The sequence below is a fragment of the Mustela nigripes genome, chromosome 5, assembly GCF_022355385.1.
Source record: "Mustela nigripes isolate SB6536 chromosome 5, MUSNIG.SB6536, whole genome shotgun sequence".
NCBI classification, from domain to species: Eukaryota; Metazoa; Chordata; class Mammalia; order Carnivora; family Mustelidae; genus Mustela; species Mustela nigripes.
This window is the reverse complement of record NC_081561.1, coordinates 139,795,782-139,821,390: the sequence shown is the minus strand read 5'-3', so window position 1 is coordinate 139,821,390 and position 25,609 is coordinate 139,795,782. Positions and strand designations below refer to the sequence as shown.

The window sequence follows — 25,609 nt, the reverse complement described above, 5'->3', positions numbered from 1 at the left end:
TAAGCATAATTTGGAATGGATCTGAAATTACTGTTTTATATAACATACAAATAGTTTACTTTGTAAGGGGAAAAAAAAATACTGGCTGAAGTTCTCCACGGTTTGTAGAACTGCTGAATTGATGTTTTCCAGGCTGCCACAGATTAAAAACACGGATGTATCAATGGCATTTTGTGTTTAAGGATTTTTTTTTTTTTTCCTGCTCAGCTTGCCAATAAGCAGCACGCATCTTCCTTGCAACAAGCTGTTGCAGGATTTCCACTTCGACAGAAGCCAAAAAGGAGCACTTGATAGATGTTTTAAAATAAGATTACCAGGTAGGGAGACTGTGCAAGCTTTCAAGTAAAAATGTGTCATTCCCTGCAGTGCCATCCCTGAGAAGCTCCTGATGGGACCATGACAGGAAACTGGTTTGGAACCACTTACACAGAGTGAAATAAACTCAGAATTTTACCCTGAGTTTTAAGCAAAGATAAACTAAAAAGTAGAAAATTTCCTTATTTAGGATGGGTAAGGCTTTCAGTCCTAACAGCTCTAAAAATCCAAGGGGAATGGATTTTAAAAAATCGAGAGATATGGCTTGCACCCTCCGGTGTTCATTTTATAGGTACTAATCTTGACAAATTAGACCAGGAACTACCATTTCCTCTCACTAAAATCCTTCCTGCTCACTCCAGCCTATGACTAACTCCTAAATGCAATTCATTTTTCTCTTTCCCATTATAGCATCCTTCCAGAATCTGCTTGTCTGAATGTCAAATTAAGCAAGAAAATTAGTTTTTTGACCAGAGTATCTTCTTGTTTGTGTCTGCAGCTCACAGACATCTTCGCTCTCACTTGGCTAAGTGGAGGGTAGAAGCAGGTGAGGGCTGACATAGGCTATACCACAATGCTGCCCCCGAAGAGTCATTTTCCATATTTAATGGAGTACGCGCCACCCTCTTCCTGAGGGGTACAAATTCATTAGGACCGGTTGGTGTGCCGGATGCATCGCTCACCACCCAGGCACTGACATGATAATGCTTCAGAGAATAAGGCTTAACGGTAAAGTAACCGGTGCTTTAAGAGAGTGAAAGGGCTATCCCTGGCAAACCAATTCTACAGGCTCTTAAATCCCGGGATCCTTCTCGAAGGACAGCAGCTGAAGGTATTTGCTGGGTCTGAGTCTACACAGGTCAAGGAGCACAGAGGGCCTGTGGGGGCGGGGTATGCACCCCTGGGAGGCTCCCAAAAGCAGCTGCATCCTGGGGGGCCATGTGCAGAGGTGACCCTGGGGACATGCTCCAGCTAACAGCACAGAAAGGGAAAGGGAAGGCATGAAGAGCTAAAGATGGGAGCAACGAGGGCCGCTCCGGAAAGATGAATGAAAGACCTCGCTCAGCCTCGTTCACGGTCTCTCGCTCTCAAGCAGCCCTGACCCACAGCCTCTCGCGTGCGCTTTCTCTGTCTCACGTGCTCACTCTTCCATCTGGCAGTCAGGCTGGGGAGGGGCAATGTGGGAAAGGAGACCTCAAACAGCAAGGCACATAAAACTCAAAGAGAGAGTTTTACTTTCATATTTGAAGAAATTTTATCTGTTTAGGATGGGGTCTTTGACTGGTCTCATAGGAAACAACTGGGATGAAGCCAGAAGGAATGGCGATGAAAGCAAGTATGTATTCACCGGGATCCAACGTGAATCCAGAGATTTGTATCTTTGGTCATAGCCTGTTATAATCAATGGCCCTTCTGCTGTCAGATGAAAGATGAAAGGGTCTTAACTCCACCTAAAACTGGACTTGGTGCAGATGCCAATTCCAAAAGAAAAGAAAGGATTAGGAAAATCTATTCAAAGATTTACAGTTACTATCCTTAGATCTCTGTTAACAAAACTAATGAATATTTTCAGCAGTCTGAACATTTGAAGTTTTTATAAAAATGTTTATCTGGGGTGCCTGGGTGGCTCAGTGGGTTAAAGCCTCTGCCTTCGGCTTGGGTCATGATCTCGGGGTCCTGGGATCGAGTCCCGCATTGGGCTCTCTGCTCAGCAGGGAGCCTGTTTCCTTCTCTCTCTCTGCCTGCCTTTCTGCCTGCTTGTGATCTCTCTCTGTCAAATAAACAAATAAAATCTTAAAATAAAAAAAAGTTTATCGGGCTATGAACAGTTAATTTTTGCCTGCCCATCACCACTCCCCACTGTATGTTCCCCCTTCTTAATATTTAAACACTGTTGCTGCTTACAGCACATGGAGGAAAAAGCTGACAAAAGCCTTTGGCCAATAAAATAAAAATTAAAAAAAAGTTGGGCTTATTTACATTTTTGCTTTGTTGGTAAACTGGCATGGTTAGCTCTGGAGGCAAGACAAGTGAAATTAACACCCACTAAATCTTCTGGCAACAGCAATGCATTCTGATGTGCTGTGTCAGCTTCACTACGTGTTAGGACGAATGAGGCCCAGTGTAAGACCTACACAATACATTCAAGACCCAATCGTTTATTTTCCTAAACCCAAGGTAAATAACTCTAGGATGTGAGCCAGTAAGCAGCAAAAGTACAACGGGATCATTTATTAGAAGGAAACCACGTGTCTAACATCAGACCTTTCAAATCAATTGCACCCGACATGAGATTTGCCTGATTTAAATGTGTATATACATGCATACTACCAACTGGAGGATGAAGATATTTCACTGCTGTCTCTAAATATAAATACACCAATACAAAGAGGAGGGAGAAATGAAGACAAAAAGTAAAAACAAGAAAATGTATCATGGCACTGGGGGAATGTAGAACATATACATTTTGCTTCTCCGACGCTGGTTTACACTGAACGACCAGGGCTGAAATTCTTCAACTTCTAACTATAGACTGCTTCAGGGCTGGAGCCCAATAATGTGCAAACAAAGGGAGAATCCATGTGGCTACTCACCATAGAAAATCTCCATCCTGCTTTTCAAAAGAACGCAGGAAGGAAAAGCCCCACTGAGCTAGGGATGTGCCAGGGCCGATAGGGATGTGCCAGGGCCGATGCGGTGCCAGCGTGCATCACAGTAGTTGTTCCCATGACACTCACAATGTTTGTGAGGCAGCAGGATAGGAGGGCAAATTTGCAGTGGGTGGAGAAATGGTTTAACGGGCAAGAAACAGATTCAGCCATTCGGGATGCTTTCCTGGGCTTTTGTTTATCTACCTCTGTGATAGTTCTCATTAACTGTCAATTTCATTTACCAGGATAGAGATGGAGAAAAATGATTGCTCTTTTTTTTTTTTTTTTTTTTTTTTTTACAAACACTGGGAGGCCAACAGTAGGAAGAAGCCCCCACAACAGTTTGGCTTTACCCCATTGCAGCAATGGGCTACACACCAGCTGCGCATTTTAACAATGACTTGCCAGAAAGACAATGATTGAAAGAGTCAATCTGTGACACACGGAGAGGCAGGAGCAAACTAGAGCGGGAGGTAATGGGAGAGAAGTGAGGTCAGAAGAAACAAGTTAGTGCTGGGAACAAGAGGAAGGAAAGGGGAGAAAAGAAAACACAGGATTACAGACAGAAGAAAAGCGGGATGGAAATTCCAAGCAGACGTTCCTAAAGCGGCAGTTAGAGATCTCCGGTCCTGGGCAGGATAGCAGGCGATCGCCACCTGATACCCATACTTCACCAGGACAGACTCAGAAGCAAATACCAAAAATCAGATCAAATGTATGGATTCACAAAATTCCAAGATGAGGACCAGGGATGGGAAAAAGAAAAGAAGAGACTACTTAATGGGCCTAATTATTCTCTAAGGGAAGGTATCTTTGCATTTGGTTAAATAAAAAAAGAACCATGAACTTCATGACCATCTCTAAAACATGGTTTTGTTTTTAAAGATTTTATTTATTTATCTGACAGACAGAGATCACAAGTAGGCAGAGAGGCAGGCAGAGAGAGGAGGAGCAGGCTCCCTGCTGAGCTGAGAGCCCGACACGGGGCTCGATCCCAGGACCCTGAGATCATGACCTGAGCAGAAGGCATGAGCCACCCAGGCACCCCTAAAACATGGTTTTATTACCTATGACCAAGTTCACACAAATACATTAAAAAAACAAAACAAAACAAAACAAGGGTATATAGGCAATGTGGAGGGAAAGAGAAGACCAAAATTTTTTCCAACAAAAACCTGAATGATTTTTAACAAATCCCCTTCAGATAATAACATATAAGTCTTATGATGAGCATCATCCAAAACCGATGTTTGAACATCCCTGGGTTCAGCTTTGGGGACAGAGGAGGAGAAACAGGTAGCATCTGGATGTAAGCCATAGAGGATGACCACCAAGTGGTCCAAGGCAAGCATGCGGATAGAGGTGTGACTCCTCTGTATGAATTTAAAAAGGGCACCTCTTCCCACAGGAGAGTAGCCTGAATTTCACCTTCATTTACCTTACCCCTCTGGGCCATGTCATTGTTCAGTGAGCAACCTGTTTGACTGTGCCTGGCCTCTAATAAGATGGTACTGATCAATTAGTTGATGCTGTCTTGATACATGCAAAAGTGTGAGAAATAACCCTGGATTTTTTTTTTTTTAAGATTTTATTTATTTATTTGACAGAGAGAGATCACAAGTAGGCAGAGAGGCAGGCAGAGAGAGGAGGAAGCAGGCTCCCTGCCGAGCAGAGAGCCCGATGCGGGACTCGATCCCAGGACCCTGAGATCATGACCTGAGCCGAAGGCAGCGGCTTAACCCACTGAGCCACCCAGGCGCCCAACCCTGGATTTTAAATTACCTCTATTGTTAAATTATATATCAGACTGCCTGCCCATCACATCACACAACGATCAATTTGCCTATGATCTAAATGAAGCAAGATTCTTGTTTTCCTTTGTGTTCTGGTCTCCCCTGGGCCTTCTCAGGTCTAATCCCCAAGAAGATCAATCACTAAACTACATCCTTTTTTTTTTTTTTTTCCTAAGTTAGGAGAAACATGGATTCAACTTTGTGAAACCACATATTGTGCGTTCATGGATAGCTCGAAGGCAGTCCTACTGAGTGACTTCAGTAAACACAGCAAGTCATCACGGAAACTTTACATGCGTGTCTTCTGCACTGTACTAGAACACCACAGGATTAAGAATCTGAGGACTCGCTGCCCAAACCAACTGTGCTGCTCTGGACAGTCATCAGGGGGGCAAGCCTAGATCTAGGTCCCAGGCAGTATTAACCGTAACCACAAGAGCGAACACGCGCTGAGTGCTCACCCCGCGCCCACTTTAGGTGCATTCGTACGCCCAAACTTTACAGGAACCCTAAGACAGGTGGCTATTACCTTTAGAAATGCAGAAACTGAGGCACGGAGAGGCTCAGAGGCTTGTCCAAGGTTACAGAGCGAGGAAGCGAGCACCAGTAAGAGGAGGTGCGTCCAGAGGATTATAAAAGTCCGTCCTGCTGAAATATTACCGCGATTCCACCCAGGAGAAAAGACAACACGTGCCGAAACCGCTGACCACATTTCCCAGGTCACTCCTCTCACAACACGAACACGAAAGAAACGTTCCGTTTGCTGTGCTCTCCTCCACGGTGCTCAGCAAACACGGTTGCGGATCTACCTGAGGAGCGTTCCTCCCCGCAGATGGACCCCGCGCTGCGTCCGTCGCCCCTTCCCCGGACCAGGCAGACAGCGAGGGGCCGCCTGGCGTGGAGGGAGAAGTAAAAATGGCAGCCCTGGGCAGTTCGCATTTCTGATCAGAGTTTAAAAACAAACTGAGGCTTTAAACAACATTTCCAAGGAACCTGAGAACCCTCTACTAAAAACTTCCTTTCCCAGGAAGCGGGCACAGAATCCTATTCCGGCCCCCACCTGCGGGTACCCTAAGCATCAGGCCTCCAAGGCGTCTTCCGGGAGCAGCCAGGGCCTGCGCATGCGCAGGACGGAACACAGCCGCGCGCCCGGAAGCCACTGCCCCGCCGAGCCGCCTTCTCCAGGGACTGTGCCCTCCTGCGTCCCAAGGGGGATCTTTTCTTGCGGGGTGTGTTCTATCCACATCAAAACCCGAAGGGTGAAACGGACGCTTCAAGATCCCCAGCGGAATGATAAACGTATATGCGCAATTCATCAGACTGTGAATTACACATGTCAGGAATTTTAAAGAACTACAGTATCTTTACACCTCAGAGAAGTTTTCTTTGAAGTTATTGAGAAAAGCGCTTTCGACCCAATTTAGAAAGCAGTGCTTTCTTGCTCGACCAATGCGGTAGCTTACATGACTTTCCTATGTTTAGGTAGGCGATGCTTCAGAAACCATCTCATAACCAAACACTGCCTCAGGAATTCTGAAATATAGAGTATTCATAGCTTTAAAAATGTTAAAAGCAGATAAATCGAGGTTTTACTACAATCTCTGTAAGCACAAACATTATTGAAAGAAAGGTTAACATCGAAACGTGCTAAATCATGGCTGTTATCTAAAATATGGATGAATCTTAGAAACAAAGTATTTAGTTAAAAAAGTAAATTCTAGGAGAACATTTATAGTACAAAGGGGGTAACCGCATTTCCTGTTGTGCCAAGAACCTTCCTAGTTTATGCCTGCTGTCCCATGATTATTAACAGCAGCCCTCCCTGCCCCCAGGCTGTCTCAGCTCTGGTGAAAAACGATTCATTCTAAGCATGTTTCTATAAATACGCTTCTCTAAATCTCAAAACTAAATAAAACTAATGATACATACTCTATGAATTTTTATACTAGATTCTTGGGGGAAAAAACCCAAAAAAGAATTAATAAAAATATTCAGAGAGTATTTGAGGCAGGGGAGAGGAAGAAGTCTGAAGGTAAGGGAGGAACACATAGGTAGACACAATAACACCAGTGATACTCCAATTCTTAAACTGGACAGGGGGGCTTAGGAGTATTCTTTGAAAGTTATGTCTCATGGTTAGCATGTTCTATATGTTTATATACATTTATTTATTTATATATAAAACATCCCATCATAAGCATTTTTTAAACATGAAAGAAAGAAAATGGTAAGAAGGGATAAAACTACCATGTATGCTTTCAAGAGAACAGAGTAAACTATTGGCAAATTTATCAGCAATTTAATATTAGTTCTAATGGATTAGTAAGAGGCATTTTCTGGCAGGTGCTTAGATAATGTTAGCAAAAGTTAGAAGGGAAAAAATTATATTCAGTTTGTTAATACAAGAAATGGGTGATGTTGACCTAAGAAAGCTGGACGTGACAGACAGACAGACAAGCCTATGTACACGATAAAGGAAACAGAAGATACAGAAGCAGTAAGACCACTGAAATACGAATGCCAAGAGTTTACTGGAACGTGAACTCCTCCTATCGAAATCAGAAGGTCCGTTTTCTATCAGTAACAAGGACTCAAATGTGTGCAGGCCAAGTAAAACGCAGGTGAGTATCAGCACGAAACACAGGCTACCAACGATCTGCCATGGCATAAATTGAACAGAACCGTACAAACTGGGGCCAATCCTTGCGCACAGTCTCACCTCGGTGGCACTTACCAACAGAGCATCTTTGTGAACAGAATCATTACAAAACATGCTGAGAACAAATAATTTTCTAGCGTGGGGTCAATGTCCAAACCAAAAATCTCAGAGTAACTGGTGATTTTACTGAGTGTTTATATTCATTAGCTGAGTATCTTTAGGAACTGGAACTCTCAAATGCTTTGGTGACAATTCAGTTATGCTTCTAATCCACGGTCTCATCACCAGGTTTTTCAACAGTAAGAAAGCACTGGTGTGCATGTCGCTTTTGACGAACACCAGGTCTGTTTCTACCACACAGTAAAATAGTAATGACTGGGCAGTGAATACCTGGAATACTAGCAGGAGAAATCGGGCCAGATCGGGACTGGTTGCTGCCCACAGGAGAGCCGACGGGAGAAGGCGATGGGCCCCCAGGGATGCTGGAGAGATGGGGGGATGCGTGTGGAGAGAAAGGTGACTGAGCCGGGTTGCTCTGATCCCCTTGGCTGCTCGTGGATCCAGACGCACTGACTGCTGAGCTCAGAGTTGCCTCCGTTCCCGTGGGGAGGTCATCGATGGAGCCAGACAGGTCCTGAGAAAGACAGAAATACCGTATATTTATGGAGTAACACATTCAGACGCGTACCTGACCAAAAACCTACTTAAAAGTCGTAACAGTGCCCCTTTCAGAGACAGTTTTTCTAGATAAAGCCCAAAATTCAGAGCATGGCTACTTGTTATTAGAAGCTTTCAGGGGATCTCTTGTGAGTTGAACCCTAAAATCTGTTCCAGCCCCAAAAAGTAAAGTTGTACCTCTCTTTCATAAAGCCATCCGACAGCTTTCCTTTAAGCTGCCGGCACGTAGTCCAACACACCTGTTCAAAGAGCACTTGAGGCGGTGACTTACCATCTGAATGGAATGGTGGCTTCAGCAGACTGAAAACCACTGTTCTGGATCCTTCTACTTAGAGTCAACATTGAAGGACTGTTTGAATTTCAAGCTATAATATTCTAATGGAACAGCATTTATTTATTTATTTATTTATTTATTTATTTATTTGAGAGAGTGCGTGTAAGTGAGTAGGGGGAGGGGCAGAGGGAGAGGAAGAGAGAGGGAATCTTAAGCAGACTGCACTGAGCATGGAGCCTAACCTGGGGCCTGATCTCACGACGTTGAGACAAAATTAAGAGTCAGACTTTCCACTGACTGAGCCACCCAAGCATCCCCTAGAGCAGCAAAATTTTAACCAGACCTTGTGAGGAGAAATTCTTGCATTCTAAGTAACTATAAGTGCCATTATAATAAAACAGTGATATGTATATTTTTATATGATATTGTGAAAATAAATCCCTTTGAGGTTATGTTGGCAGAAATGAATCCTTATGTCATATCTTACTTCTTTATTACAATTTTAAGCAAAACAAACAATTTTAAGTGCCAACTAATTTGTCCATAATACCCTGTAAGGCAGTTATTAAAATCACCCTTTGACAGATACAGAAACTGCAACTCAGCTAGTCAGTAACTTTTGAAGCTTACCCTACTGAGGACAAAACCATCTGCTAAAGGGGACAAAGGGAGGCTGAGGGAAGAGAAAGGAGAATGTAGTCTTCTGCACCCGTCAGAATGAAAGGAGAGACTTTAGCTTGGCCTTCCTCAGTACTGTGGCACCAGGGCCCAGAATGGGACCCCGCCAGCGGGCGCTCGGTCAGCCAGGTCACTAAGAGGCTCCCAGGTCACCAAGTGCCCGCAGATCCAGGCAGGGCCCCGGAGCTAGTGCTGGCTAGGCTCGAAAGGCTGAGCTGCAGTATGAAATTATTTGTCTTGATGATCTAGGACTAAATGCTGCAGAATGGATCAGAAATGCTGGGTGATGTTATTGTCTACCAAGCATATTCAGTTCTAATTTATACCCTCGACTCATTCAACTTTATTAATGTTTAATTTTACCTCACTGCTTATTACTGGGACTTCTAAAAACTAGGGCTTGGAAAACTGGTGGAGGTAGATGCTTAGGATCTACAGAACGAATCTAGACCAGCAAATACACAAGGGAGCAGGTATAGCACAGCTGGTTACAGCTCTTCAGGGCCCCCCCAAATGTCACAAAGCAAACTCAGGATGAGGATCCCAGTCTCCTGCAAAGTATATCTGTTAACCATCTGCTATATCATATAATTAACTTTTTTTTTATAGCAAAATTGCCAGTGATTAAAAAAAATACGTTCTAAATAGCTATGTTAACCTCACAAAAATGAATGCCACAGAAAAACAAAAATTTCTTATGCTAGGAAGAGTGACATCTAAGTAGAGAGTACTCTTAAATGTCATATAACTGTCCTTATGAATAATGAACATAACAGTACCAGCGTAGACTGAACCCATCACCACTAGAGAAAGTATCATTAGATTTCCAAAATGAAATATGGGCAAACGGAATCCTATTTTCAGAAATCAGAGAAAAAATATATATAGACCTTTCTACACAGGGCACACAAGTTGTGTGATTTTGCACATATTCTGCTGGTAAAACACTGTATTTGACTTGATTACCGGGTTCAACAATAGTTCGATTCAGACTTGGAACCGGACACAGCTTTTGCGAAGCAGGGTCAGAAACAGAGGGAGGTTATTAAGCAAGTGACATGCTATGTACAGCGTAGAAAATACTCACTTCAGAAATCAAGGCAATTATCTGAGTTTCTAGAAACAACACTGAAGCTAGCAGAGTGTACATGTGCACAGACACTGACTTGCTGAAAGAGAAAACAGAGCAAGTTCTAGCGGGTCCTGCCCCCCCTCCCCAGGCAGACAGCTGACTGCTTGCGTGCACGGCCTCAGGGCCAGGATGGGTGCAGGGGTGTGGAAGAGTGGCTGGGGTCCTGGGTAATTCTTTAAGTCCCTGCTCCCGAGGCATTCCTTTCCTAGCCTGATGTAACCAATTCATAGAAGTGCAGAGGGACCTCTGGCCGGGGGCTCAAACTGGACCCTGCCTATTTTTGCTCTGCCCACCAGCCGAAGAATGACTGAAGAAAAAAGTCAAAGGTAATTTCAGTGTCTGTAACATTTTACTGGAATACTGTCCCCGCCATTCCTTTAATGTATGGCCCATAGCTGTTTGGGGGGGTACAACAGAGACTGACAGAGACCCGGGGCCCACAAAGTTTAAAATATTTGGGGCCCTTTCGGAAAACGTGTGCCAACCCGATTCAGGGAGCTACAGTATTTGTGGAATGGCCTCTCCTGCCTTCGCCTGTTCCTGTTCCTTGGGGTGAAGAAGAGAGACAGGCCTCCGTTGAACTGTGTGGTGACACAGTGCCTAGAAGGAACTGCAGAAGCTTCCCCAAGAACAGGGACTGACCGCATGTCCGCATCCACTGGGAAAACAGTGAATGGGAGCCAGAGAGAACTGCGCTCTCTTTGAAGACCCCTGAATAACCCAGAGAGCCCCCAGCGAGGCTGGCTGGTGGGCCCCAGGTACTGGCGCACTCTCTTAATACCTAACGCATGTGCATCACTAATAAACAAAAGGTCAATCAGACAAGAATCAGTCGGGAGTGGGGGATAGGATTTGATGCTTCTTTAGAGAAAAAGAAATTGGTAGATAACTAGATATAAAACCATTATCTTTTATTATACTACATATGGGATTAAGCAGAAAAGACATAGATCCGATTTTTTAACACATCATTATTTGAAGTTAAATAATCTTATGCAAATCTTTCTTCATTAAAAAAAAAATTACTCAGAAATTTGTAAAATTCTCCGCACGACCTATAAATTCCTTCCCTGTCCTCCCTTAAAATTCCAAGTTATGGTTGAACAAGTGACACGCATGGGTGTTAAGAAGGCTTCATTCAAGCTGCAAAAGCATGAAAAACATTTCTGTTATTCAACAAGCTGATCGAGGAAGTACCAAGAGAAAAATATAAAAACGGTGGCTTTCTTAGTGTTCACATGTCATCAGAATTTCAGCGCTGACTAGACCTCAGTGTAACAGAAGAGTAATAAAAAGATATAATTTCTATATTACTATTATACATACACGTAACTTTTATATGTAAATTATAGAGAAATATTCCCGCCCTGCAGACACTCGGGGTATCCATATGTACAGCTATCTTAAAACATGTTAATAAAAGAAGTTCAACAGTGGTTTAAACATTCAGCCTAGTTAACAAAGAAGCTCTGTAACTAATACTCCTCTAGAGGACAATTTAGTCAGCAGGGCACCAACTCTATTCTTCTTTTATAAGTACTATCAGATCTATGATGCCTGGAAAGAACAGAGAGACCTTACTGCATCTCATTCTAACCAAGACACCTTCAAGCTACAGTGCTTCCATTTATCTTGCTGGAAAGCTGGCAGGTAAGGTAATTGCAGGAAGGACTCTTTTAAGGGGCTGGAGTCCCCCTGTCCCACCGCATTCCTGGCATCTTTCCTTTGTGTTGATGGAGTGACTGCTGAGGCAATGACTTCCCGGGCTCTTACACAGTAAATTCAGAATTTTGCCAGGACAGTCCGAATTGGTAAAATCTTGCTCTTAGGTTGGGTTTTTGGTATCTGATAGCACTCGGGATATTTAATATTTTCTAGCACACCAAAAATAATATAACTTCTACTGTCAATGGCTAATTTATTTTTGGAAAAATCAATGCCTTACAAAAGAAAAGCTTGTTTTCCTTTAAAATTTGATTTAAATGAAAGTTCCCTGCTAAGACCTTCCCTCCATAAACCATCCGCTCTCCCCCCTCTGCCCATGTACAATTTTCATTCTAATCCAAGTGACAAGTACAAGAGATTTCACTGCACTTGGAATGAAATGCCACCGGGGAGCAATAACAATCCTATCAAGACTCTGACAAGAGAAACACTTATGAATTAACATAGACCACAAATATGTTCCTGATTCAATACAGTGGGACAGGGAGGGGACAGGCAGGGACAGAGGGAGGGATATGGGAATATGCTGGGAAGGAACAGCCCAGGAAGAGTTTTTAGAGACCTACCTATATGCAGAACAGACATACGACATTATAAATATTCTCTCTCATGTCTACATATTATCCATGATCCTCCCTAGAAATACCGTTGGCATATTCTGACTTACTACATCAAGAGGCATCTTTGGTTTGGGTGGAATTCAGTTTATCTAGGAAGTTAGCTTCCTCAAGGAAAAATTCCATCCATCCTGGTGATGCCTTACTGTCAAAGACCTGGGAATAAGTCAGAAAATCTTACTCCCTTGTTTAATTAAACAAGTGGGTTTTTACAAAAGCAAATCACCTCCAAAATACTCTAAGCTGTGGTCCTCAGTACAATTAGCAGGTGGCACGGGCTCCATCTCTGACAGAGCACGGCAGAGCGGCACACACATTCGGGCATCTCCCGCTCAGAAGTGCCCCAGGAGAGCACGAGGATAAACACTGAATTAGAAACAGAGAAGATATTTCAATCAATGAGACCAGTTCACGTCTCTTGTTTAAGGATTTTAATAGGATACAGTTAATGATTTCTCAGTGTGACTTCCCATGGGTTTGACACACAGGTTCAAATGCCAGTTCAATGGTCTTTTAAAAAAAAGTCAGTCATCTTCAAAAGCAGGAATCGTGTCTCTTCTCCTTTTTAGAATATTGAGTATAAAATTCAGGCAGGCATTTTTTCTTCTTCTCTCTCCAGCTAGAGCCTAACTTTCTTAGGGACTGTGTTGATTCCTTGTGCCAGGTGTGGTGCTAAAGAGAGGATGGCTTTCACCGGTTGCTGGTGAACGCGCCACTGAATGGACGGGCTCTGTGGCACCATACCAAGTAAGCCAGTGCGGGCAAGTCTTTCTAAATATTCACCATAGATGCTCTAGTGAAAACTACTGACTTCACTATTAAAATTTAGCAACGAGTTCTCAGCCCTCTGTCTCCAGTTGGCATCCCTGAGCTAACCACTCCCGGCCTCATTAGATGCTTAGTTCTTTAGAAAATTGATACTTCACACACAGTGAAATCACTTCATACCTTCCAACCCTATTTCAGAACTATCATTTTGGACATGTGGTACAAATACACCTTGAAACAGATATTAGAATTGAGTCAGTAATTGGACTGACATAGACACAAAAGGAAAAAACCTCACAGTGACTCTGTTCACTCTCTATGATGTGAGCGGGTTTCTTTTCCGCAAAAGCCCGTGTGCAGCCCACCAAAGTCCCTGCTGCTTTCATTTGTCTAGACAGCAAATGAGTTAAAAGCTTAGGCTTCCTGTCTCAACGAATAAAAAAATGCAAAGGCACAGAAAAACAGAATCCATGAAAAAAAAAAAAAAATCCTTCAAAGCAGTAATTTTTAGGCTCTAAAAGCATCTTCTTTCCAAGTTATATATATCACTTTCTATTTAAACATGTCCAAATAACAAATATTTATCTCTTCATTGTATGTGACAATATATACAACACATAGCCTTAAGATGTATGAGGCCAACTGGAAAAAAAAAGTGTTTGATGTTAATTTAAACATAGTCACAAGCTCCACAAACGACAAACCCCTAGCCAAAGCCAAGGATAAATGCAAAGAAAATTCATGAGTCAAAATTCATTGTAATGATATAGCCAAGAACCGCTTTCCTTTTCTCAAGCCAAGATTCCATTACGGGTAACTCTCATTTTAATGGGACATTTATAGGGTAATCAACTACACTGATACTTCACAAAAGCAGGATTCAGAGTTAAGCACGGTATCATAAGCAAAAATAGTTAAAATGGTCATATTTCCTTTGATTTTTAAAAAACAGCACCTAAAATAGAAGCTAGCCCCAGAGGTCCTTGGGTTAGAACTCCTGATATGAAATGTGCTGCCGTTCTAAATTTAGACGTGGTAAACAATTTAAGTATGAAATATGCATCATGTAAGGGAATTTTTTTTTTCCACTGCAGAAGCCCCAAGGGGATCCTAAATTATTCTCAGTTTTTGAACTCTGCCCAGGGAGATTCTCTGTTCTCCCACTATTAACAACAGTCTCAAGATGTTATGTAGGCCAGGAAGAACAACAAACAGACCCTCAACGCAGTATGGGCAGTCTTGAACTTAAAAATTATTCGGTAAGAAAATGTATTTATAGTCTTCTTTTCCCTGTATGGAATTTGGGATTCACTTTCATCTGGAAATAACATCATCCCGCTTGGTTCCACTCCCAGGATTTTTCTCACAAATGGTAACGATAATGAACATAATCATCATGATTTTTTAGCAACAACTGTGACTACCATTGACTTCGCATCTTCTAAGAACCAGAGATATCAGGTATATTTTATATTTTCTTATCTGATGAAACTACAGCATCTTATTAGCTCCCAATCTCTTGTTTCTACCAAAATGTTTTTTTAACTGATTTCATTGTCCAGCATAGCCAAGAACCTCCAGACCCTCCCTAACCCAAGCCAAAGCCCAACTCAGCGCTGAAAACATTCAACAAGCTCATGTGAGTCAAGGCCGCCCTTTCATTATTCTGAGAGCAATGGTATCTTAAAGACAAGACAACGTTTATTAATACAAAAGACGGACTACTGGTGTGATTAAATCTACACGATAAAGGGAGTATAATGAATAATTTGGGGAGAGATTTCGTCCTGAGGCCCACCCTATCTAAGGTCTGCAGATGGGGCTGGGGGGTGGGTGGGTGGGTGGAGATGGGAAAAAGGTAGAAGGCAGATTTTACACGTGAAAGACATTTGCTATTTAAACGCTGGCCTATACTGGGATCCGGAGACTTCAATGTCCCCTTCTCATGGAGTCTCAAGGAAAAGAGACAGCAGAACGGATGTATTCTCAAGGAAGGAAGGAATTTTGTGATGGAGAGCTGCATTGGTAAGAGAATGGACCACAGGCCTGGGGGTCCTCCGCCGGCGCACGGTGGCCCAGGACCTGCTGTCTGAGGTGGGTCCAGACCAGGAGTGACCATGCGCCCTTTGGGCGAGGGGTGGGCAGGAGACCGGAGGCGGAGAGAACACTGCGGAAAGGCAAGAGCTCCGGGAGGGACGCCCCCTGCAGGAGCAGAGAGGAGAGTGCGCGGGGAGGCTGGGAAAGAACGGCCGACGGTAGGCCGGTGAGGGCAGCTGCGGACCACCTCGGGCTGCCGATGCCAAGCAACTCGGGCTTGCATTTTTTGGAGCCAGGAAGCCAACGGAGGTCTATTACCAGAGAAGGAAAAGGAATGGAAAGAAATGTTAAAACATTTTGGAGAAAAAAAAAATCATGGTTTCAAGTGTTTATGAACAAAGACCTTCACAACATGATTAAAATTACAGGTAACCACTAAGAAGGTGTAAAAAAGAGTTTTTCAAGATCTGTGTATCTTAGCATTATATAAAATTTAACAAATAAAGGGACAACAGCAATGGCGGCAAATGCCTGCATGACTAGAGTCCAGGTCAGTGAGGGGTAAGTCTTCTAGACTGTGGGAATCCTGGGGGTCTCCACACCCCCCCATTTCAGTTCTGCGTAACAACCAATGGAGAAATGAGGGGAAGTATTTACACCTGACCCTTTGAAGAGCACAGCCGTGTCTAAAAACTAATTACGAGTAACATTTGGCTTTAACAGATTTCTATTTTTTACATATCCTACTCTAACACGGTTGGTGACAAGTCCTGAGACACATAGTTTATGGGGGGGTTGGATTCAGCTAGTTATACGCAGGAGGAGGGCCACAGGTTTATAGGTTTGTGCTTTACAAATACCAATGTCAGGTATGAGACTGAGGGATGAGTGACCCATGTGCTTTGAAAGCAAATTGACAAACTAACAAGATCTATAAATATGTAAGATTTAGAGTTTGTCTACTGATACCAGTTTTTATTGCTGAAAGCATATCATAAATCTTTGTAACAGAAAAGCAATCAACACCACCTTTTGCGTCTCTCATGGTAAAAAAATCTACTGTTTATCTTAGAAGTACAATGCTTAGCACGTCGAAATTCTGAAAATAAAACTTAAAAACAAAAAGGCATGAACCCTCAGGAGACATTTATTTCTTCAGTACACAGCAAGGAAATACTTTAAAATGGTAAGAACTATAGGAACTGCGAATAAATTAGCAACTTGGAAAAAACAAAACAGAAAAACACCCAACTCACAAATAGTACTCAGTCTACACGGAACAAAGGGAAGTTTTACTTACACAATACAAAAATTTTGTTATTCTGACATTTTCCCTTCCCATGAACCATATGAACATCCATGCTTGCTTTAATCCCTCCCTGGATTTTCAAAAACTTTTTATTCTGAAGTGACTTGAGACATACGAAAGTGGCGAAGTGCACGGTGTTCTTCTGAGCCCTGCCCCCAGGCTCCCCCATGTTAACACTGTATGTAACCAAGGCACATTTATCCTTCAATTTTTGTGTGTTTGGTGTTTTCTCATGACGAGGCCAACACTATAGATCCTGGGGAAGAACATCACAGACGTGAAGTGCCTTTTGCGAGGCATCCTATCAGAGGGTGACAGAAAACGTGACTTATGAGAATGATGTCACCTCTGATCACGTGGTTAAGGTGTCGTCTGCCCAATTTCTCCACAGCCACGTTACTCTTCCCCTTTCTACACCCTATTCACAAGAAGCGAGTCACTAAGTCCAGCCCATGCCTAAAGGAGGGGAATTAAGCTCTACCTCCTAGATGCGTGTCAAAGAATTTGGGGCTGCATGTCAAAACTGCACAGAATAAGTAAATGTGTGGGTGGATGTAGCTGAAGCAATAAAAATACCCTATTTCTCCTTCAAGTTCTGCCCACTATTTTAGCATTTATCAGTGGCCCCTGTGTGCAGCAACATGATCTAATGTTGATTTTCTCTTTCCTTCGTTCCTTCTACATTTACTATTTGGAATTCTTCGGTAAGGAAGGACAGTCCTTTCTCCGTTAGTTTTTGCATGGTCAAGGCAGTTGCTTCTCTTACATAAGCCTTCCGGTGTAACTGAACTCCTTCTATACTCTTAACAACAATAAATGAAAAAGAACCTCAATAAGTGAAATAAAACTTCCAACTTTGGTTTCATAATTAAAAAACATTGGAGAGAGAACAACATGCACTTTGTGCTTTTCCAGACACAGCTCGCCGGAGTGCAAGTTAGTATAACCACCCCGGACGATTTGTAAGCACACTGTGAAGCGAAGGCGCACCGAGTAAGTGCGTACTCTGGCACATGTACACAAGGAGATGTACACACGCAGAGAAACAGAGTTTCAGTTGTAACAACAGAAACTGGAGACAAACTAATTCCGGCAATAGGAATTAGAGAAATATTCAGAAAACAGGGTACTACACAGCAGTGAGACTGAATGAGCTAGAGTTAAAAATACTTATATGAAGCTTACAAGTAATGCCGATGGAAAGCAAACCAAAAACCCCAGTGCAGTAACAGGTAATCAGTGGAGGAGAACAGAGACGACAAGGCAACAGAGTAGGGAACCAGCCACAGGATAGTAGAAAGGTGGCCAGTCCTTGCAGCAGCGGTATGCAGAGCCAGGAAGAGCCATGGGGCAGGGGGCGAGGGGACATGGAAACAGGAGAAGAGAGGCTGTCACAGGACTGTCACAGTCCTCCCTCCCTCCCTTCACGATAGCCGCCATGGTGCCAGGGATGGCCTCTAAAGCCCGAGCAACCTGGCCTAACCAGAAATGAGCCTTCGTACTCTTTGCTTGGGGAAGCCCAACTTCCCTCCAAGGATCATCCCTTCCCTCGTCGGTGAGGCCACTCTGCCACGGCCACCAGCTCGGGCTGCACGGAGGCTTCCCGGGGGGTGGCGAGCCACACTTACCTACTGCAGAACTTCCGAGGGTGGGTTTCGATGAACGGACAGCGTGTGCCACACGGGAACTCTGGCGTAAGAGGACTTTTAACTGCAAAGCCCCGCTTTGCTACTACTAAGTGACCGGGTGACATACTTAACCTTTTTGTGCTTTGCACATCTATAAACTGGGGAAAATCCTAGTAGTACCTGCTTAAGAGAGCTTTGAGAATTAAAGAGAGTTTTTAAAAAAGATTTTATTTTACAGAGAGAGAGAAAGAGAGAGTGCACAAGCAGGGCAGAGGAAAAGGAGAGGCAGGCATCCCACTGAGCAGGGAGCCCAATGCAGGGCTGGAGCCCTGGGGCCATGACCAGAGCCGAGGGCAGATTCTTTACCAACTGAGCCACCCAGGCGTCCCTTAAAGGAAAAACCATAGGTAAGAGGATGGGTGCAGTAGGAGCCCAGGGAGCAAGAGCTGTGGTGACTGTGAGCCACCGGGAGAGGCAGGAGACAGCCTGAACGGTGCTCATCGGGGGTCCAGGGAGCAGTGAGGTCCTGGGGACGCTGGAATAGTGAAGAAGAGGGCAGGGCCTCCTCCCCCACCTTCCTCATCCCACTGGGTAATGACAAGGGCTCTCCAGACCTAAAACCAAATCCAGTAAGAGGCAGGAACTGGGTTTTAAAATGAAAGCCCCCGAAGTAGTAACCAAAAGAGAAGGGAAATTCTGTATGAAGAGGCAGTTCTTCTCATTTCTCAGGTGCCCTGGCTGGATCAGTCATTCCGAGCTCTCTGACGAGTGAGACAAGGACCGCCTGCACTCGGTTCATGAAGACAGACTTCCTCTGAGATTTCTATCAGTGAGGTTCTAACAAATATTTTACTATCAGAAAGTGACTGATATTTTACTATCAGAAAGTGACTCACAAGAGAATGATAAAAAAAAAACCACCCATAATGACTCACTATTGAAGAATTACCAATAGCACAGTGCTAGCACAGAGAGATGAGCCTCCTTCAGGAGAAAGGGCTGGACGTGAAGGGGTCTGAAGCGAGGGGCCATCCGTGATCAGCTGTGGGCAAGACAACTTAATCTTTTATTCAGTCACCAAGTGGGGATTATCATGTTTATTTTGTCAGTGGGTCAATATAATGAATAAAGCGAATGGTAAGGAAACTGTGAAGGACATCACCTTTAAAACAAGATGATTTCCTGATGCTAAGTTATATGTTACACACAAGATTCAAATTACTCCTGCTTCAAGAAGTTAAAAATAGAATTAACGAGGCCACATCAGCTCAAATTCCAATTTCCTTCTTTTGAATGATTATCTCCTCTTCAAACAATTATGCCAAAATATCTATAAATGACTTATTTCTTAAGTATTTACAGATACATTAAAATTATCTCATTAAAAATAGAAAGAACTAGTTGAGTGGCTTCAATAGAAAAGAAAGCTGGAATTTTCGTATTTTCACAGAAATTATTTTTAAGACTTCTGAGTTAATTTAGGCAAAGAGTAGAGCATCCAGAATTTGTTTTTTTTGTTTTTTTGTTTTTTTTTTTTTTAAACAAGAAGAGCTGGACTACATTATAGATAGAAATGTTTTGTGAAGGTTATTTTTATATTTTAAAATGAAATACAACACATTCACTACCTTCCTCAAAAGCCAAACTTAAAACGTGAATTTTTCCTGTTTCAGTTACGATTCACAGACTTAGATAAGAGGTTTCCAAAATGAGTCCTTTTCCCTCCAGGTGCAGGGGCAGCTGGTCACTTACCACCTCCAGTGGCGGCTCTCAAGTGCAATTTTACATGATAATTTTTCCTAAGAGCATAGAACCATCTTATAACCTATTACTTCAAAAACTGCTTCTCAAAAGGAGGTGGTCATAAACCTATTCAGGGTTTCATAGAGAAACCTGCAAATGCCAATAATGCTGGGGGCGAGACCACTGCCTCCACTGCCTGTCTCACGGAGGGTAGCGGCCTGCGGGCGGTCTGGAAGTCCGGCCTGTGCAGCCTCAAACACATGGCCTCTCCGCAGAGCCATGAAGGTGCCCTCGTTCACTGGGGTTACCGAGCCTCGTGCTTACGGGTAAGGATCCCGTCACTTGAAACACGTGCCAGGGCCCACAAGGAGAAGCAGTTTTCTCTGACGGGCCCTGTGGCCCACTGCTAGCCCCCCCAAAGCCAGCGTAAACAGATTAAGACACAGGATTCTGAATGGCGGGAGAGCCAAACTCACATTGCCTCCGCCTTCTAAAACCTCCAAGAAGGGAAGGGGCTTCAGTAACCTGATGTGCAGGCCCATCACATTGCCTAATTCCTCTTTTATCCCAGTAAATCGTAAGTTTTGAAATAAAATTGGACTTAAACTCTAGTCATCAATCTGTAGATCCCTGGAAAGTGCTGTAAAGTCTTCTAAATCGCTACATTATTATTTGCCTCCTGTAATGAAACTTGCTTTTTAAGGCATTCAATTGATGTTAGCTGGTTGGGGACTTTTTTTGTTTTTGAACTTCATATTGTATCAGAGAGTGATGCTTGTGGATGCAGTTCATGGCGGTTACAAAGAATCTGGGCCCTGGGACCACGCAGCCCTGCTTGACCCCGCCCCTCTTTTGTAAATTCCACCAACTCTGGCCCATAACTGAGCCCCCCCAAGCTCCCACTGCTCATCTGTAGGTCGAGCGTGCGGGAATGATAAAGGGAACCGGCTCAGGGTGTTGATGGGTGAGTCAAAGGAGTTGCCACACATTGAGCACTAAGCATGCTGCCCACCCACCGGGTAACGCTCGCTAAGTAGCCACGGGAAGGTGGGCTCACAGTCATAAGGGAGCCGTCAAAGTCATGAACTCTGGAGCAAGAGCAGTGTGAAATCCAGTCCTGGGCGCATCACTTCCTGCTCCCAATCTTGGGCAACATATTTAACCTCACTGAGCCTCCTATCCACCATTCTCCCAAATAGGGAAAAGAATCCCTTACGCTACAGTGGCTCAATAACCAGTTGCTGTCTATATGAGGCCAACATACACAAAGAAACATGCACACATTTCAGACACATGGTTTGCTTTTTAACACTCTTTGTAATCTAAATCCCATTTTGAGACCAGAATAAAGAATTTGCAAATGACTTCTAGAAAATCATCTCACTTAAGAAACAGGATGAGTAAATAGTGGCATGAATGCATCCTTCCATTCTTTGTAACAAATATTTACCAGATAATTATGTACCAGGCAAACAGTTATGCTGACAATCAATATTAGATTAAGTAAATAACCTTTGGCACTTTAGAATGTAGCGTTACCGATGTAAACATGCACGCAGACAAGGGATTGGAAAAGGTCATCAGGCCAGGCTGTGAAGCGGTGGTTCAGTGCTTTGCTCCGTTACTTCCTAGTGGTGTAGACCAGGCAAGTGGATTAACATCCTCATGCCTCAGTTTCACCACCTATAAAATGGATCTCTGTCTCAAAGATGTGGAGAGAATTGAGCTTAAAGAATCTATTTAATAAATATTAGCCATCATAATCTTTATTATATCACATAGTATGGGGATAAATTAGAAAAAAAAACAAGAAAACTAGATGTCAAGATAGCAAAAAAAGTTAGAAGCCACCTAATTGTCAACTTAGTAGTGAGTTACTGAAAATGTATAACAATTATTAAAAATATATATTAAAAGTGTAATTTTTATAGAAGAGAATATTGAGTAAAATCAGGTAACAGTAAAAGACATGATCTACTTGATGTAAAATATATGAATACATACGCATTTATGTGTATATATAAAATATGCCTGTGTACCTTTTCTAATGTCTAAGAAGTATCAGCTAATGCTCAATACAATTTTTCTTAAATTTTATTTATTTATTTGACAGAGAGAAAGAGAGAGAGAGAAACAGCTAGAGAGGGAACATGAGCAGGGGGAGTGGGAAATGGGAGAAGCAGGTCCCCGCTGAGCAGGAAGCCCAAGGCGGGGCCGGATCCCAGAACCCTGGCATCCCTACCTGGGCTGAAGGCAGATGCTTAACTGACAGGCCACTCAGGCACCCCGATGCTCAACAAAATGTTAGCAGTGGTTATTTTAGGTGATCAAATACGGGAGAATTTTTTCTTTCTTCTTTATACTTGAGCAGATATCACTTTAAAAAATGGTGAAGCTTTTTTTGCAAAAGAAATTAAACAAAAGGGGATCCTAGAGATCTGAACAGTCTTTCACACAGAGCCACAACAATAATTAACAAAGTATTAATTTATGCCCACTCTAAGGCAAATGACACATGAACTTTAAAAAAGGTCCATTCAAAAACTGGGTAACAGCTGAATAGTAATAGCATGAAATCACACCAGTATTTTCAGAATAGATGTGAAAACAATGCAAATGTATATGGTAAGGAGATGAAAGCCCAAGTTGGACGAATAAATTATGCTCCTATGCATAGTTTCCACATTTTTGGGGCTCAGATTTTTTTTTTTTAAGATTTTATTTATTTATTTGACAGATAGACATCACAAGTAGGCAGAGAGGCAGGCAGAGAGAGAGGAAGGGAAGCAGGCTCCCTGCTGAGCAGAGAGCCCGATGTGGGACTCGATCCCAGGACCCTGAGATCATGACCTGAGCCAAAGGCAGAGGCTTAACCCACTGAGCCACCCCCAGGTGCCCCTGGGGCTCAGATTTTTAAAAAAGATTTTATTTATTTATTTGAGAGAGAGTGAGTGCACACACATGGGTGTGAGCGGGGAAGGAGCAGAGAGGGACAAGCCGACTCTGTGCTGAACGTGGAGCCCAATGTGGGGCTCGATCCCACAATCCTGAGATCATCACCTGAGCTGAAATCAAAGCTGAATGCTCAACTGACTGGGCCTGTAATCAGGCTAAGATTTTTAACAGAATTTTCCTCATGGTCTCCATTAGCAAGTCTGTACATAGTTGAGCAAGATGGCTGAAGAAAATGATGAAAATCAGATAACAGGTAAGTTAAAAAAACAATAATATAAAGATTGATTTTAATAGTGTGGACTTTTGATATAGTAGGCCTCAGCCTAACAACATAACCCTCTCAGCAAATACAGACCCAGGTGCTTCTAGGTAAATGGGTCCTACAGAACTTATTCCCCTGCAAGACGGCCATCTTGAACCTGAAGATTCTTGGAAGAAATAGAAGTCACTTGTCTCTTGATACTTAAAATGGAATATAAATAGCTACTTTGTCATTCCTGGCAACACTGAAGAAACAGGAGCAATTACAGAAATACTGAATATGCTTCGGACTTCCGAATCTCTTACGCTCTGCATAACTCCATACAGCAAACTCCTGTCAAGGGTCTTGTTTTAAGAGTTACATGTTCTAAATTACTGATCTTCCTTACTTCTAAAGAAAATTATAATTTTTAACACAGTTCTCTCTGTGAATAGATGCTTTTAAATTTCCTACTTCATTGGGAAATTGTGGAAGAAAGCAAACAAGGTAGAATAAACAGGTTCTTAAAGTATTCAAAGGCCCCTGAAATAATAATAGCCAGAGTATTATAAAATTCTAACCTGGTGGTTCATTTGTTCTACGGAGCCCACTTTAACTCTCAGAATGAGGACCCACATGAGAGCTTCCAGGGGCGCCATACTGGCCTGTCCCTCAGTTGGTAGAACGTGACAGGACTTCCCGTGACTTGTCCTTGTACAGAACAGACCTCTCTCTCTCCTTGCCTTCCAGGAGCCTGTCCTCCTCTGAATTTTCCTCAGCGCTCAAGGAGGTACGACATTGTATTAAGGGGTAAAAAAATGGATTTTGGCTCTGAGAAGAAACGCAATATATATATATTTAAAACCATGTATATAAAAATTGGTGAAAAGTACTTATGAATTAAATAAAAGAGGAGTGAAGGAAAATGTAAAACTGCAACGAGCCTCGCAATCTGTTAGGAGCTGAACGAGTGCCAGTTTGTGGGCCTCGGGGCTCAGTAGGGTTTCTCTGTACAGTGCCAAACTCCAACAATATTGTTATGGTTAGAAAGGAATTTCTCACAAGAGCTAACAAAGGCAGAAGGTCATAAATAAACCCAGCAGGACTGCCTTGTCAGTTCTCATTATTAGCGCTGCAGGCACTGGCTTTTCTATGGGCTTCTTACAGGTTCATTTAAGTGTAAGAGTTCCTCCTTGAAAATTCACAAACTCCTAAATAAAATGGTTCTTAATCCAGCAAACAAAAATCCTTGAAAAGTAAGTAAGAAAATAAGGAAGCGAATAAATAAATAAAGGACAGAACCAGGGCCAAGGGCCGAGCTGGGCCTCGCATTTCCGAGAGCTGAAAGACCGTAGCTCCTGGCCTTCGCACCCCAGCAGTGACCAACAGGACGCTCTGCTTCCTCGCCACGAAAACAGTCCGCACCAGGCTCTCCGGGCAGGAAATGAGGCCGAGCTCCCAAACTGATGCTGACGTGTGTTATAAACTGAGGGGAGCACAGCTGTGTGATCATTACTGCAATTATGAAGTGACATTTAGTGTGAACTTTATTTTGCTGAAGTTTTTACCTTGTAACCGAAAAAAGGGGGTACACTGTGTCTATTAACGATAGGGAGGGATGCTGATTTTCAGCCATTAAAAAACAGGAACGTATTAGTGGGTCTTTAAAGATGGACACTGCCTGTTACCTAAGCCGGATCTACTATATCTTGGAGCTCTTATCAGTGCCTCTGAATAGAAGATTTAGTTCTGAAATATTTTAAAACTGAGATGCAAATATCAAATCTTTCTCAATTTTATATTCCTCTAGACCAAGAAGAGCCAAGAACAAGCTTCCGAATTACCCCAATACAGATACTGATTCGAAGGAGAAATGATCTGATAAACTTGATTCCATTTATTAGTAACTCGAAACAATACACTTCCCTTCAACAACAAAAATATATTTTATAGTGTCATCTTTTTCCTTTAAAAAGAAAGAAACAAAAGTGGTATTTTAAAGTAATATAGCTCATTATTCCTAAAAACAGACAAGGAACACTTCAGAAAACACAACAGAAGGTAAAAGTCCTCAGTAGTGCCACAACGCAGAGCTAGCCCAATTCTAACATTCTTACCGTACTTCCTTCTGGTCTTTTTTTTTTTTTTTTAATATTTTATTTATTTATTTGACAGACAGAGATCACAAGTAGGCAGAGAGGCAGTCAGAGAGAGAGAAAGAGAGAGAGAGAGGGGAAAGCAGGATCCCCGCTGAGCAGAGAGCCTGATGTGGGGCTCGATCCCAGGACTCTGGGATCATGACCTGAGCCGAAGGCAGAGGCTTTAACCTACTGAGCCACCCAGGTGCCCCTGGTCCTTTTTTTTTTTAACGTAGAGCACAACAGCTGATCTTTAAGCTTGATATGT

General features: G+C 42.9%; 1 protein-coding gene across 7 annotated transcripts in view; it reads right to left on the bottom strand.

The window, feature by feature from the left end:
• ARID1B (AT-rich interaction domain 1B) overlaps positions 1 to 25,609 on the bottom strand; it is a 439,440-nt gene that overhangs the window by 120,077 nt on the left and 293,754 nt on the right. For all 7 annotated transcript variants that reach the window (XM_059401329.1, XM_059401325.1, XM_059401328.1 and 4 more), the window contains one exon: positions 7,809 to 8,052. In XM_059401329.1, the coding sequence (XP_059257312.1) occupies positions 7,809 to 8,052 (244 nt within the window). The remainder of the gene's footprint in view (positions 1 to 7,808; positions 8,053 to 25,609) is intronic.